This window comes from Mustela nivalis (assembly GCF_964662115.1).
Source record: "Mustela nivalis genome assembly, chromosome: 3".
NCBI classification, from domain to species: Eukaryota; Metazoa; Chordata; class Mammalia; order Carnivora; family Mustelidae; genus Mustela; species Mustela nivalis.
In genome coordinates, this window is record NC_139022.1 from 118,753,553 (window position 1) to 118,768,484 (window position 14,932).

At 37.2% G+C, this 14,932-nt stretch overlaps 1 protein-coding gene across 1 annotated transcript in view; it reads right to left on the reverse strand.

Annotated features, from left to right (window-relative positions):
- NSG2 (neuronal vesicle trafficking associated 2) overlaps positions 1–1,738 on the reverse strand; it is a 52,462-nt gene extending 50,724 nt beyond the window's left edge. The window contains exons 1-2 of the mRNA XM_082725852.1: positions 1,569–1,738; positions 506–656 (exon numbers count right to left, since the gene is read on the reverse strand). Of these exons, the coding sequence (XP_082581978.1) occupies positions 506–634 (129 nt within the window). The 5' untranslated portion in view covers positions 635–656; positions 1,569–1,738. The remainder of the gene's footprint in view (positions 1–505; positions 657–1,568) is intronic.
- Positions 1,739–14,932: the final 13,194 nt, after the last annotated feature.

The window sequence follows — 14,932 nt, forward strand, 5'->3', positions numbered from 1 at the left end:
AGGTATAGCATTTATCCTGATGCATTATATTAAGCATTGCACTAGATAGGGATTTTGTAATTTGCCTTTTCATAACCAACTTGTAGCACAGGGATAGGGCTTAGCAGGTGCAGACTAAATGCTTGTTGGACTGTATCCAATACTCTGTCCTCAAATCTATACCAGTGAATTTTTGAAATACCTCCCCCTGATAATCAAGACAATGTTCTCTGTCACCATCCACAAGCTTGTTAATATTCATATGCTATGATAAAACTTCAAAAAAGAAAGATTAATTTTCTTGCCCACATATATATATGTGAACAAAAAAATGAGTAAACACCACAAACCTGAAATAACACAAGAGATGTCATGTGTCTGAAAGGAATGAATACATTTTACAAGAAAGGGGACATATTTGGCTGAGGGAATGAAAGGGTTTGGAGAGGTGGAATTTTTTTGCTGCTTTATTTCCTGAGATGGGGGGAACATGAGGCACTGATGGGGAGAAGAGCAACTGCTTTACCTTTTCCGGAGCAGGCAGCTGTAAGTGGTTAACCTCCAAGGGAGTGATGAGAGGGACGGTCTGGAAGCCATCCTCAACCGAAGGCGGCTTCGTTCCCTTCTCACTGGGGTTACTGTTCAGCTTCACCATCCTTATGCCTTTCTTCCCAGACCTAAGGAAAACAGTGGGGTTCTAGTTATAGTGGGAGGTGAAGCAGGGAAAGAGAGGGCTGGCTGACGACAGAGAAAACAGCAGTGTCCTAAACAGGTCCACTCGGCTTTCAGTGTAGAGATCAGTCATCTATCTATCTTCTGCTAGATTTCATGACATGATTCTCATTATCCAGAAAAACTTCTCTAATCATCAAAATATCCCACCTGCCGATGAGGTTCAACAGCCCCCAAATTCAGGAAAACTCAAGGAAATCCCAGACTTATACAAACAATATGCAAGCTTTAAAAAAATAATCCAAGACACTAGAACTAATATAGTCATATAATCTCAGTGAAAAGCTTACTCTTACTCCAAAATTAAATCCTATTATTCTGGGTCACTCTGCAGTATGATAAATTTCACCTTACCACCACAGCTTACCACTTTGCTTTTTTATTATGTTGGCTTTTCTTCAGCAATCTCCCTACACCACAATAAATACATTCAGTGTCTCCATGTGTACTGTACCATTTCACATGATACATAGGTTGTACAGGAGATACAAGTTCCTAAAACAAAAAAAGGCTGGCTTGAACATGCTCCTGTTATTCAGCCATGGAATGCCTCCATTTCCTCAATAGCAAAGGGCCATTTTTTTTTTTTTTTTTTTTGCTTCCATGGAAAGTTAGCAACCCCCGTATTGCAAGACTGCCAACTAAATAAACAAATCACATTTATTTCTCTCAAGCTTCCTTGGAAGTCAAACGGTGCTCCCACCCCGCCCCTAGAAAACCAGACCACTGAATTTCTCTTGTCAATCTTGCTGGTGGAAAATTATTAGACAAAATAGGATTGTTGTGGAGATGAAAGGGATGGTAAATGGTCAGAGGATATTGAGGAGTGGTTATAACAAAAACAAATGCCTACTTACTGTGATGCACTCTTGGGGGGTCAGAGCAGATTCAAGCCAATTTGAAGAGGAGGAGGACGGCCAGGAGTCCTCCCTCCTCAGCCCGAGCTTGTGGTGCTGAAAGGACAGCGCCTTGCCTGTGTCTGGATTGGGAGTTTCTGAGAGCGAGGCGCAAGCAAGAGGGGAAGAGCTCCTGGCAGCTGCCTGCCTGCTCCCTCGCTCGCGCCCCCTCCCACCGGGGAACGGGCTCCCACACCATCTGTCATCTGGCACCACCTGCTGTTTCTCATGCATGGCCACAACCAGGGCATGGCACAAAATTGGTTTCAAGAAAGTGGGAGGGATTCTGGACATTATAATAATAATAACCATACAGTAAGTAACCCTTGAGCCTTTAGAAAAACAGAAGAAGGAGACCTATTCATTAGAAGGGATCACTTTTAAAAATCTCCCAGAGCAATATAATGAAACCCAAAATAGTTCAGGACCTGAACTGTGCTCTGACCTGTAGTAAGGAGTGAAGGGAAACTTACATTTATTGGTTCCCATGCAGTGGGCACTTTTCCAGGATCTTTCAGACTATTTCCCTCATTCGCAAAATGCGATGGGGTTAGTGTGAGGTGGGAATGTGATAACAACAGGAAAGCCCCTCGGAGCCAGGCACATGGCAAGCACTGCTTGTCAGAAGCTACTATTCTCACAATGCTACTCTAAGTAATCACACAGGTCAGCTAAGGTCGCACAACTGGTAGAGTACCAGGAGCTGGAACTTGAGCCCTGATCCAAGGCCACTGATGTTTGCATTCGTATAGCTTCCAGGTTGTGTCTGGAATCAGGGAAGGCGAAGTCCTAGTATTATATTAGCTCTATGAAGTTCTGGCTGTGGAGATCTTGGACATTTTGTATTCCCTCTGCAAGCCTCCATTCCTTTATCTATGTTGTGGGAATAATAGTATCTCCTTTGCAGGGTGATTGTGAATAAGATGAGACGTGCTCAAGGAAACCTCTTCTAGTTCAGGGATAAGGTTCTGAATGACTGAATTACTTCATCTCTGGGGATTGCTCTTACACTCTTAGGATCCTCTGAGATTAAGACTATTGTCACGGATTTCTCCTTGCTGTGGTTCAGATCATGGTTGGTCACTTACCCCAGCTGCAGTGGTGTTTATGATGCACGTCATGAGGTCCAGTGGTCTTGGCATTAGTAATAGCATCCCCTTTCACTTTCAAAAATATCCTGCTTCCCATGATAAATGGTTTGGTCACTTTAATTAGTGCTCACATGATAAGCATACACTCTAATACCTACAAGGCCAAGAGAAAACATGCATGTCATCTGTATTGTTCAGTAATGAAATGGATATGTGTGTTCATCTATGCATGTGTGTGTACAAAGAGAGACGTTTCTAAGACAGGAAGGTCTGTAGCATATCAGAGCTTCACAGGGTACTATTAATAGAAGTAGGCATATATATGATAGGAAGTCACTCTAATATTGGTTTCTCACTTTCTCCTTTCCAAAGACCAGGATGATTTTCAGGTGCAAGCATCCTGTGGGGACAACACAATGTAGATATCCACATGGAGCCACTTGTGAACATTTGTGTCTGATCTGATTATTGCTGTCTCCAAAGGGGGAAAAAAACCCTTTAACACAGCTTATGATTGTTTCACAAGCAGGAATCACACCTTTAATAACTCCAAGCCAGAGGTCCTAACAGTTTAGTAAAAGGTCCAAGAGTAGTGCCTGTGTCATAGCAATGTGAAATCCAGGCTTCCTGGTATGTGATGCCAGGAGAGAGGCTGCAGGAAGAAACGGGGGTCCAGAGTGATGTGGGAAAGCCCCTTACGGGAGAATGATATTAAGAGGTGCTTAATATAATAGACTCTCATTCTCCTGTTGAGTTCTGGGAGATATGCTTGACAGTTGAAAACAAAATAGGACATTTTTAGGAGGTTCTCTATGTGTGTAGATGTGATATATAGGATAATGGCACCACGAAGAAGAGAGGATAAAGGGACCACTACAGTGGTAACGTTTCTATACTCTAAATGGTAAAGCATTGATTCCCACTAAACAGTGAAAAGTTAGCTATGTCTATTTTAATCCCCATAATAACCAAGAATATACAAAGAAAAGGTCAAAACTGCAACAAAGAAATATAAATGGAATACTAAGAAAAAAACAAATAACCCAAAAAAGATAGGGGAAAAAAATAAAGAGAACAACAAAAACAAAGGAAACAAAAAGCAGAAAACATAATGAAATCAGAGGCTCAAAGCCAACCATAGCATTATCATCCCAAGTTCATAGTTTGCATTAGAGCTCACTCTTGGTGTACATTCTATGAATTTGGACAAAGGTATAATGGCATGTATCCACTATTAGGCTATCATACAGAATAGTCTTACTGCTCTAAAAATCTTGAGTGCGCCACCTCTTTATCCCTCCCTCTCTTCCCTAATCCTTAACAACTACTGGTCTTTTTACTGTCTCCATAGTTCTGCCTTTCCAGAATGTCACATAGTTGTAATTACATGGTAAAATGCCTTTCAGATTGCCATTTACATAGTAAAATGCATTTACAGGTCTTCCATCTCTTTTCATGGTCTGCTAGATCAACCTTTTATTTTTTTTTAGCACTGAGGAAGTTTCCATTGTCTGGGTGTACCACAGTTTATCCACTCACCTACTAAAGGACATTGTGGTTGCCTCCACATTTTGGCAATTATGAATGTAGATGCTGTAAACATTTGTGTGCAGGTTTTTGTGGACATAAGTTTTTTTCTCCTTTAGGTAAAAACCAAGGAGTGTAATTCCTGGATCATATGATAAGAGTATGTTTAGTTTTGTATGACACTGCCAAACCATCTTCCAAAGTGTCTGTACCATTGTGCATTCCCAAGAGCAATAAGAATTCCGGTTATTCCATATCCTTGCCAACATTTGGTGATTTCAAGACTCTTGAATTTGGCTATTTTAATAGGTATGGAGTAGCTTCCCATTGTTGTTTAATTTACATCTCCATGTTAACATATGATGTGGAATATCTCATGTGCTTTTTGCCATTTATCTATCCTCTTTAGTTAAGTGTCTATTAAGATCTTGGCTCATTTTTAAGATTATTTTCTTATTGTTGAGTTTTAAGAATTCTTGTGTATTTTGGATAACAGTCCCTATCAAACATGCTTTTTGCAAATATTTTCTTCCAGTCTGTGACTAACCTTTTCATCCTCTTGACAATATCTTCTGCAGAGCAGAATTTTTTAATGTTGAATAAATTCAACCTATCAATTATTTCTTCCCTAGTTCATACCTTTGATGTTGTATCTAAAACACCACCACCAAATCCAAAGTTATCTGGATTTTCTCCTATGCTATCTTCCAGGGATTTTATAGTTTTACAATTTACATTTAAGTCTGTGATCCATGTTGAGTTAATCCATGTGAAATGTGTAAGTTCTGCACCTAATTTTTTTAACAACTGGACATCCAATTGTTCCAGAACCATTTAAGAAAGGGCTGTATTTTGTCCATTGTATTGCCTTTGCTCTTTATCAGAGATTGGTTGACTATACATTTTTAAATCTATTTCTAGGCTCTCTATTTTCTTCTATTGGTCTATTTGTCCATTCTTTCTCCAGTAACACACTATCTTGATTACTAAAGAGTTATAGTAGGTCTTGAAGCTAGATAGTGTCAATCTTCCAACTTTGTCCTTCTTTTTCAATATCATTGGCTCTTCTGGATCTTTCCTTCTCTGTATAAACTTAAGTGTTAGTTTTTTGATATCCATAAAATAACTCGCTATTTTTACTGAGATTGCATTGATCCTATAGCTCAACAGAAAATCTGGCATCTTGGGAAAAACTGCACACTTATAATATTGAGTCTTCCTATCCATGAACATGAAATATCTCTCCATTTATCTAGATCTTCTTCAATTTCATTTATAACATTTTTGTTTTCCCCATATATTTGATGTATTTTTTTTAGCTTATACCTTTGCATTTCGTTTTTTGGTTATACTGTAAATGGTATTGTGTTTTTAATTTCAAACTCTACTTGTTAATTGCTGGTGTGTAGGAAAGCAATTGACTTTTGTATATTGACCTTGTATCCTGTAACTTTGCTACAACTGCGTAGTAGTTCCAGGAGTTTGGTTGTTGATTCTTTCAGATTTTCTATAGAAACTATCATGTCATCTATGAACAAAGACGGTTTTATTTCTTCCTTCCCAATCTGTATACTTTTTATTTCCTTTTCATGCCTTACTGCATTTTATAGGACTTCCAGTATGATGCTGAAACATAATAATAAGATATCTTTGCTTGTTCTTGATCTTAGTGGGCAAATTTCAGTTTGTTGCCATTAATTATGATGTTAGCTTTAGGGGTTTTTTGGACAGTGTTCTTTATCAAGGTAAGAAGTTGCTCTTTTACTGGAAGTTGTTATAAATGGGTGTCAGATGCTTTTTCTGCACCTATTGAAATGAACATGCAATTTTTCTTCTGTAGCCTATTGATGTGATGGGTTACATTAAGTGACTTCCAAATGTTGAACCAGTCTTGCATACCTGGGGCTAAATGGTTGTGTATATAATTGGTTGTGTATATAATTATTTTTATACAAAACTGGATTCAATTTGCTAATATTTTGTTGAGGATTTTTACATCTATATTCATGATATTAGTCTATAGTTTTCTTCTTTTATAATCTCTTTGCCTGATTTTTGTATTAGGGTAATTCTGGGCTTACAGAATCAGTTAAGACATATACCCTCTGCTTCAATATTCTGAAAAATATAGATAATTGGTATGATTTCTTCCTTTAATGTTTGGCAGAAATCAGCAATGAATCCATCTGGGCCTTGTGCTTCCTGCTTTGAGAGGTTATTAGTTATCAATTCCATTTCTTTAAGAGATATAGATTTATTCAGATTGTCTATTTCCTCTTCCATGAATTTTGGCCACAGTGTGTCTTTTATGGAATAGGTCCACTCTATCTACATTGTTAAATGTGTAGGCATAAAACTGTCCATAGTACTCCTTTATTAATCTTTTAATGTATATGGAATTGTAGTGATGTCTCTTCTTTCATTTTGATATTAGTAATTTGTGTCCTTTCTCTTCTTTTCAGTTAGCCTGGTCAGAAGCTTCTTTATTTTATTACTCTCTTTAAGAATCAACTTCTGGTTTTATTGATTTCCTTTCATTTTATTTCTTCAGGTATGTACTGGCCCTGTTTGTTTGTTTGTTTGTTTGTTTCCTCTTCTTATTTTCTGGGATGCTAATTACATGTGTGTAAGACCTTTTCACAACATCCCTTACAGCCTTTTCTGTATTGTCCATCTGTTTTCCCTTTTCCTCTTCATGCTTTAATCCAGATATTTTCTATTTGAACTATCTTTCAATTCCCTAATCTGCTCATCGAATTTTTGTGTTTTTTTTAAACTTGTACAATTTACTGCTAAATTATCTATTGACTTAGTTAATTTTTGTTATTTAGAGATCATCTTTATAGTTCTTCTTATAGATTTCAGGTCTTGGTGATATTTGCATTTTTCACCTGCTTCTTTAATGATACTATTTGCAAATATTTTAAAGTCCATATTTAATAATTCTAGTATCCAGAGCACATATGGATCTGGGGTCTATTACCCTTTTTGTCTCACTTGGTTGACTCTGACATACCTGTTAATTTTTTATTGATTATTTTGTACTGTGTATGAAAAAAAATTATAGAGGCTATAGATTCTATTATCTTCCTAAAAATAAATTTAATTTTATTCAGACAGGTAGTTAAATAGGGGGAAATTCACTTTTGTCCAATTAGGGATTGAGGTAATTAGAGGCCAGATTTCAATTCTTATAAGATCTGGTGTATTTTTGGTTTGAACTGTCCCTTGGTGTGGGAGGTGGGGAGGCTCTCAAATGAAAACCTAGGGTATCAGTCAGGATCCTTCCACCATGGCAGACACTGAAACTCCAATTGTTGTTTCTCTGGGATACCATGAGACTTCAAAGGTTCAATTTAGATTCTTTAGGTTCTTCATATCCATTTTCTATTGGGGTCATCACCTTTAAGTACATATTAAAAATCAGAAAACATCTGGAGGGAAAAATGTGGTAGAAAAGGTTGGGCTCGGGTGCCTGGGTGGCTCAGTGGGTTAAAGCCTCTGCCTTTGGCTCAGGTCATGATCCTGGGGTCCTGGGATTGAGCCCCGCATTGGGTTCTCTGCTCAGCAGGGAACCTGCTTCCCTCTCTCTCTCTCTCTCTCTGCCAGCCTCTCTGCCTACTTGTGATCTCTCTCTGTCAAATAAATAAATAAAATCTTTAAAAAATTTAAAAAAAAATAAAAGTTTGGGCTCTCTTCCTAGCAGTTCCCTTTTACCTAGGATTTTGTCCCTTCCAGTTCTGAGTATTTTGGTAGCAAAGAACTCCAAAGTTTGTTTCCCCAACTCCAACAGACCAATGAAAGCTCTAGGCCATTGCTTTCTGCTAAGCTTCTAAACATGTCATTAAGAATTGGCAGTGTGGGGGCACCTGGGTGGCTCAGTGGGTTGAAGCCTCTGCCTTCGGCTCGGGTCATGATCCCAAGATCCTGGGATCAAGCCCCACATCGGGCTCTCTGCTCATCGGGGAGCCTGCTTCCCCTCCTCTCTCTCTGCTTGCTTGTACTCTAGCTCTCTGTCAAATAAATAAATAAATAATCTAAAAAAAAAAAAAAAAAGAATTGGCAGTGTGAAGGGAAAAAACAGTGAGAATTTGGCATTTGCCCCAATCCATTACTAATTTCTCTCTAGAACCTTAGCTCTCCAAGTCCTTGCTTCACTGGTCCCTCCCCTCAAACAGCAGTTTTGTTAGTTTTATTTTTAATTAACAGAATTTATTTTTTAAAGCGGTTTCAGGTTTACAGAAAAATTGATTGGAAATTGCAAGTTCCCATATACCCTCGCCACCCCCCATCCTGCGCAAATACACAAACGGTTTCTCCTACTGTTAATACTTGACATTAGTATTAAACATTTGTTACAATTTATAAGCCACTAATGATACATTATTATTAACTAAAATCCATAGTTTACATTAGAGTATACTTTGTATTGTACACTCTGTGAGTTTTGGCAAATGTATAATGTATCCACCATTACATGTATAGAATACATTCAACATTACAGTATCATACAGAAGAGTTTCACAGTCCTAAAAATCCCTTGGGCTCTACCTATTTGTCCCTCCCTTCTTCCCTCTAAACCCTGGCAACCACTGGTTATAAATTTGCCTTTTTCAGAATGTCATATAGTTGGAATCATACATTATGTTGCCTTTTCAGATAGGCTCCTTTCACTTAGCAGTATGCACTTGAGTGTCCTCCATGTCTTCTCATGACTTAATAGCACATTAGTTTTTACCACTAAATAGTATTCCATTGTTTGGATAAACCACAATTTATTTATCCATTCATCCAGTGAAAGACATCTTGATTGCTTTCAAGTTTTAGCAATTATGAATAAGGCCACTTTAAACATGTGTGTGCAGGTTTTTATGTAAACATGTTTTCAACTCATTTGGATAAATACCAAGGAAAGGAAATGCTAGATCATATGAAAAGAGTATGGTCAGCTTTGTGAAACACTACCAAGCTCTTCCAAAGTGTTTGTATTATTTTGCAACTCCAGTAGCAATGAATGAGAGTTCCTGTTGCTCCAGAACTTCACTAGCATTTACTGTTGTCAGTGTTTTGGATTTTAACCAGCTCAAAACTGTATAGTAGTAACTCATTGTTTCAAATAGCTGTATTCTACTTTAGCCAAAATTTTAATTGTTCTCAGTTTAGAAGTATTGCTAAAGCAAGCTTCTCCAACATATGAAACAAGAATTTGAGACTTGCCCTCTCAGATCCTAGGATCAAAATTTTCAGAGAAGAGCACTGATGGGCCCTAGTAGACTCCAGTGCCCACTTCTTTCCAGCAGTGAAAAAGATGACAATCAATTCAAACCATGTGGTCAAAGTGGACTAAAGCACTTCCTGGAAAAAAGGAAGGGAGCATTTCCAAAAAGTGAGAAAGAAAGTTGATCACTCAAAACAACAGCTATCTAAATACTATAATAATATGCTTAAGAGGCTTTTTATTTTTGTTTTGTTTTTTAAGATTATTTATTTATTTGATAGAGATCACAAGGCTGGCAGAGAGGGGGGTGGGAAGCAGGCTCCCCGCTGAGCAGAGAGCCAGATACAGGACTCCATCCCAGGATCCTGGGATCATGACCTGAGCCAAAGGCAGAGGCTTTAACCCACTGACCCTCACATGCTGAAGAGTTTAAACTTTATCAGCGTCACCCTTAACCTGCTAATATACCCTTAAGACAGTGTATTGGAATTGTCCTGAATGAAACAAAGAAATAATCATTCTTTTGAACATTATCTGACAATTCTAGATGGCTTGCACCATAAGTTACTTATAAAAATATTTTTAAAACATCCATGTTTTTAGCATAATGTCATATGCATTTTTTCACTTGTGAATGTTTTAATTGGTATTTATTGTTCTATGCGTTTGTAACCATTTTCCTTAATAATTGTGTGTATACTATGGAAATTAAGGACAGTCTTTAGAGCCAAACTGTCTGGGGTCAACATTTTTGGTCTCAGGTAAGTTACTTAATTTTCTATGTCTCAGTTTCCCCATTATAAGTCAGGATACTACTACTACTTGCTGCATAAGGTCATTTTAAGAAGTTAATATATGTAAGGAGCTTAGAACAACACCTGTAAGTCCAAAATAATATTTATTCATGTTTTCCAATTATTAGATACACATTTTTTGGACCCTATGTTAATCAGTTCTGTTTTTATTTTCCTAATTTACACTTTAAAAAGTTTTCCTTTTCCTGATTTCCTTAAATTTATCTCATTTTTGTCTTTTGAACTTCCTGGAACAAATATCTAGTTAATTGATTTGCTTTCCTCCTGTTTGAAAATGGGAAATCAACATTATTATTTTAATTTATCTCTGATTACTGCAGGTCTTTCATTATTAATCTTCAAATATCTTATAACTGAAGATTTGTTTCACTGACTGGAGTCATTTAGTAAAATAGTTTTGTTTTATTTTAATTTCTACATGCTTTTCATCATTATTAATTTGTATCTTTTGAGACCAGTTTCTAGTTTTATTTTGTGTAGTCTAGGAGTGTTTTCTGTACATTTTCTATTTTGCAGAATGTATTAAATTTGCTTTGTGGCCTAGCATATGATTTATTTCTTTTAAATTTTCATAAGGAAGTAAGTGATTTTCTATTCAAATACATATGATTTTTATACATAACTATTAAGTCAAATCTGTTATATAAGATACTTAAATCTTCTGTACCCTAACTGATTTGTCACTTGCTTGATCTGATAAGAAATGAAAGGCAGGGTACTTGGGTGGCTTAGTCAGTAGGGCATCTGACTCTTGGTTTCAGCTCACATCATGATCTCAGGGTTATGGGATCAAGCCCTGTGTGGGTCTCTGCACTCAGCAGGAAGTCTGCTTTAGATTTCTCTCCTTTCCCCTTTCCCCTCATTCGCTCTCTCTCTAAAATAAATAAATCTTAAAAAAAAAAAGAAATTAAAGGTGTTACTATTTTCTATTGCGTTGTGATGTTTCTCCTTGCATGAAAGCTATGTTGTTTGACATATACTTTCACAATGTCACATCTTCTTGTGAATTTTGCTTTTATGGATATAAAATGAGCTTTGAGTCCTTTTTAGTGCTTTGTGATTTGAATTCCTCTATCTAAAATACAAATGCAAACTCTTTTTTCTATGATTGTATTTGCTCTTTCCAGCCTTTTATAATTAGACTTTATTTTTTACATAGGTCATTATAAGTAACCTTTTTAATGTGGGAATTTAAGTCCTTAAAATTAGCTCTTATGATATGTATGGTCTTGTACTTGTTATAATGTTTATTTTTCTTTGTGACCTCCTTCATTATTTTTTACACAAATTTTCCTCCAATAATTTGAAAGGCACATACAGTGTTTTAAAATTATGTCTTCAGTTATTTTTTAATATGTCCAAAACATATTTGAGTCAACTTTCATCTCCCAGCTTCAAGAATAAAACAAAATCTTTCAAATATCCTTCCATGTAAAATGAGATAATTAGCACACATTTTTTTCACATCACGTCACATTTTTTCTCCTCCTCCTGCCTCTTACTTCTCTCATATTTATCAGATATTAAACCCAAGTCTTTACCTTCACTGATGCACATTTTCCCATTTTACTTCCATTTCCTGAAACACTCTTGTCAGGATTCATAGTGGGAGAAAAGTTAGAATACAGTGTGAATCTTTTCCCAAAGGGCTCAATAATACTTTATCTGAAAATAATTACTTTACATACATAAGTTTCAAAGGATGTGTGATGTTTCTGTGATAGGTTTTCATTGCATCCTAGCATTTAATGTTTTGTTTTGTTTTGTTTCCATGTATAAGATATACCTCCAATGAAAGAGATGATGAAAGCACTTTAAATGTCAAATTATAAATCTTTAAGATTTAAGAAGTTGTCAGTTTAAGAACGTTATTCAAAATTTAATGGTGTGATAGGAATGTAAGCTTTTTAGAAATCTGTTCTAAGAATCTCCCAGAGGCCAGCATAAAAGGAAGCTATGCTCATATTATTGCTAGAGCTCTATATTTAAATTTCAAACAACAGCAGTCCGAAAGCTATGAAAAGCATGAGATTCTCTTTCTTCTTAAAAAGGGAAGAGGGCATTGCCTACTTTTGATTTGAAGGAAAAACGGACAATAGAGAGGCCAAAAGGCAAACAATAGAAAGGCTAGTCCACATCTCTCCTCAGATTGGCTAGAAACAGATGAAGAAGACTTTCTTTAAAAAGCAGGCAAGCTCTGGGGGTAAAAATTGACATCAGCTTAATTCAAACAGGATGACTTATGAAGAATCCTTCCAATTAAGGCTGAGGATCCACTTAGAAATAAGTTGATAAGAACAAAGCCTTTTTTTTTTTTTTTTAAGTTTTAAATTGTGCCTAGAAGCATATGTCTTTAAAATGAATTCCAGGGGATTTTTTCCTGTTAAATGATCCATTCATCTGTCTTTTCCAACAAAAGTTTTCCCAGTCTTTTTTTTTTTTTTTTTTTGTAAAATGAGTCACAACTGAGTGGATTCTGAGAACTTTGAATGCAGGAAACTTATTAGGGAATGCTCAGGATGAAGAGAGGGAGGGAAGCAGGATTGACCAGAGGGAGAACTTGAACTGTGATACGATCTCAACAAAGCCCTCAATCTCACAAGTACCTGTGAAGCCAGGATGAACTTTCTTAGTTGTTTTGAATTCAATTGCAGGTGGACACCCTTCTCCAAGAGAGAAGGAACTTGGGCAAGGGGGCTCTTCAGCCAAGGGCAATTCCTGGAGAGGGCTAATAGCTAAGGCTGTCACCCAACACGCAAGGGGCAAAAGACCTTCAGTCCTGTAGGGGGACATAACTGGACAGCACAGCACCCACCACAGGCTTTATCAGCGTGAGGCTGTCCTCATGCTCCCTCTCTTGACAGTCACACCTGTGACTTTAAATACTGTTCCTATACTGGTAACTCCTAAATTTATGTCCCAAGCACAGAGATTTGTTCTGGACTCCACACCCATATATATAACTGTTCCCTGGACATATCCATTCCAATGGATGGGCACTTGAATCTGAGCATGTCCAAAACTGAACTCCTGATCTCTCATCTCAAATAGTCACCTCCTCTGGCTTTGCCTCTTGGTGAACTGTGCCATTATCTACCCATTATCCAACGAGAAAACTGACAGGAATTCTTGACATCTTATTCCTCACTCCTATATCTAATCACCAAGTCCTGATTATTCTCCCTCCCACATTTCTCTCACATCAGCCCACCCCTCTCTCTCCATGACTCCTGAGTCCACTCAGTCACCCCATCTAACAATTCTCCTTACAACTGTGTTTTCCTCCCCACCAAGCTATTCTTTATACAGTAGTCCAAGCAATTTCTGTAAAACAGAAAGTCTAGTAATGTTATTTCCTTGCTTACAATTCCTTAGAAGGTTTTCCTCTTCTTCTTCTTCTTCTTCACCCCGCCTTCTTCCTTTTCAAGATAAAGACCAAAATCTCAAACTCAGTCTGAAAGGCTCTTTATAGTTTGTCCCCTGCCTATTCCACAAACTTCACCTCCTGCCACCCTTCCCCTTACAGCTATGCTCCAGCTTCCCCGACCTCTCAAACACACTCCTTCCCAAGCCAGCGACTTTTCACATGTTTCCTTTGTGACTCCCTCTTCAGGGAGTGCTCTTTCCTAGTCCTATAATAATTTCTTATTATTCTTCAGAGTCACTTTAATATTACCTTCTCAGAGAAGTCTCCCCGAAACCCCAGACTATATTTTACTGCCCCTTGTACTTCCTGAAAAATAGGACTCTGTTTTCCTATGTTGAAATACCTATCAGTCTTAGATATTATATGATTATTTGTGTAATCATGGTTTAATGAGAGTAGGGATTTAGTTCTCCCAACCTAAACATCAACAACAAGGAGGTAGATGGGTAAATTTTAGTTCACATCATATAATGAAATCTTATGCAGTCATTAAAATAATGTCATAGAATTTTAGGTAACATGGGAAGTGTTTATTATGTTGAATAAAGAGAGGAAATCAAAATTGAAGAGACATTATGATTTTGACTATGTGAAAATATAAAGACTGAATACCAACTAGAAAGAGAAACAACCAGGGCATCAGTTAAGTATCTGACTCTCTTGATTTCACCTCAGGTCATGATCTCAGGGTTGTGAGATCAAGCCCCATGTGGAATTCTGTGCTGGGCACAGAGCCTGCTTAAGATTCTCTTTCAGGACACCTGGGTAGCTCAGTTGGTTAAGCATCTGACTTCAGCTTGGGTTGTGATCTCACAGTCCTGAGATCAAGCCCTGCATCAGAGTCCCCAGTGGGCAGGGTGTCTGCTTGTCCCTCTCCTGTTGCCCCTCCCCCTGCTTGTGCTCACTCTCTCTCTGAAATAAATAAAATCTTTAAAAAAATTGTCTCTCTCCCTCTCCTTTTGCCCCTCCCTCCTCTTTCTCTAAAACGAAAAATAAAAAAAAGAAAGAATAATTGCAAAATGTGACAGAGGTGCTAATATTTCTACAATGGCGATCATATTACAATATATGAATGTATCCAATTAGCATGTTGTATACCTTAAATTTACACAACGTTGTATGTCAAATTATATTTCAAGAAAAAAGACTGAAAGACATAAAAATGTTTATAGGGTTTTTCTGCAGGATTTTTGGCTGATTTTCATTCTCTTCCTAACTCTCCCTTCTTTGTTCGTCTCCCCCAAAAC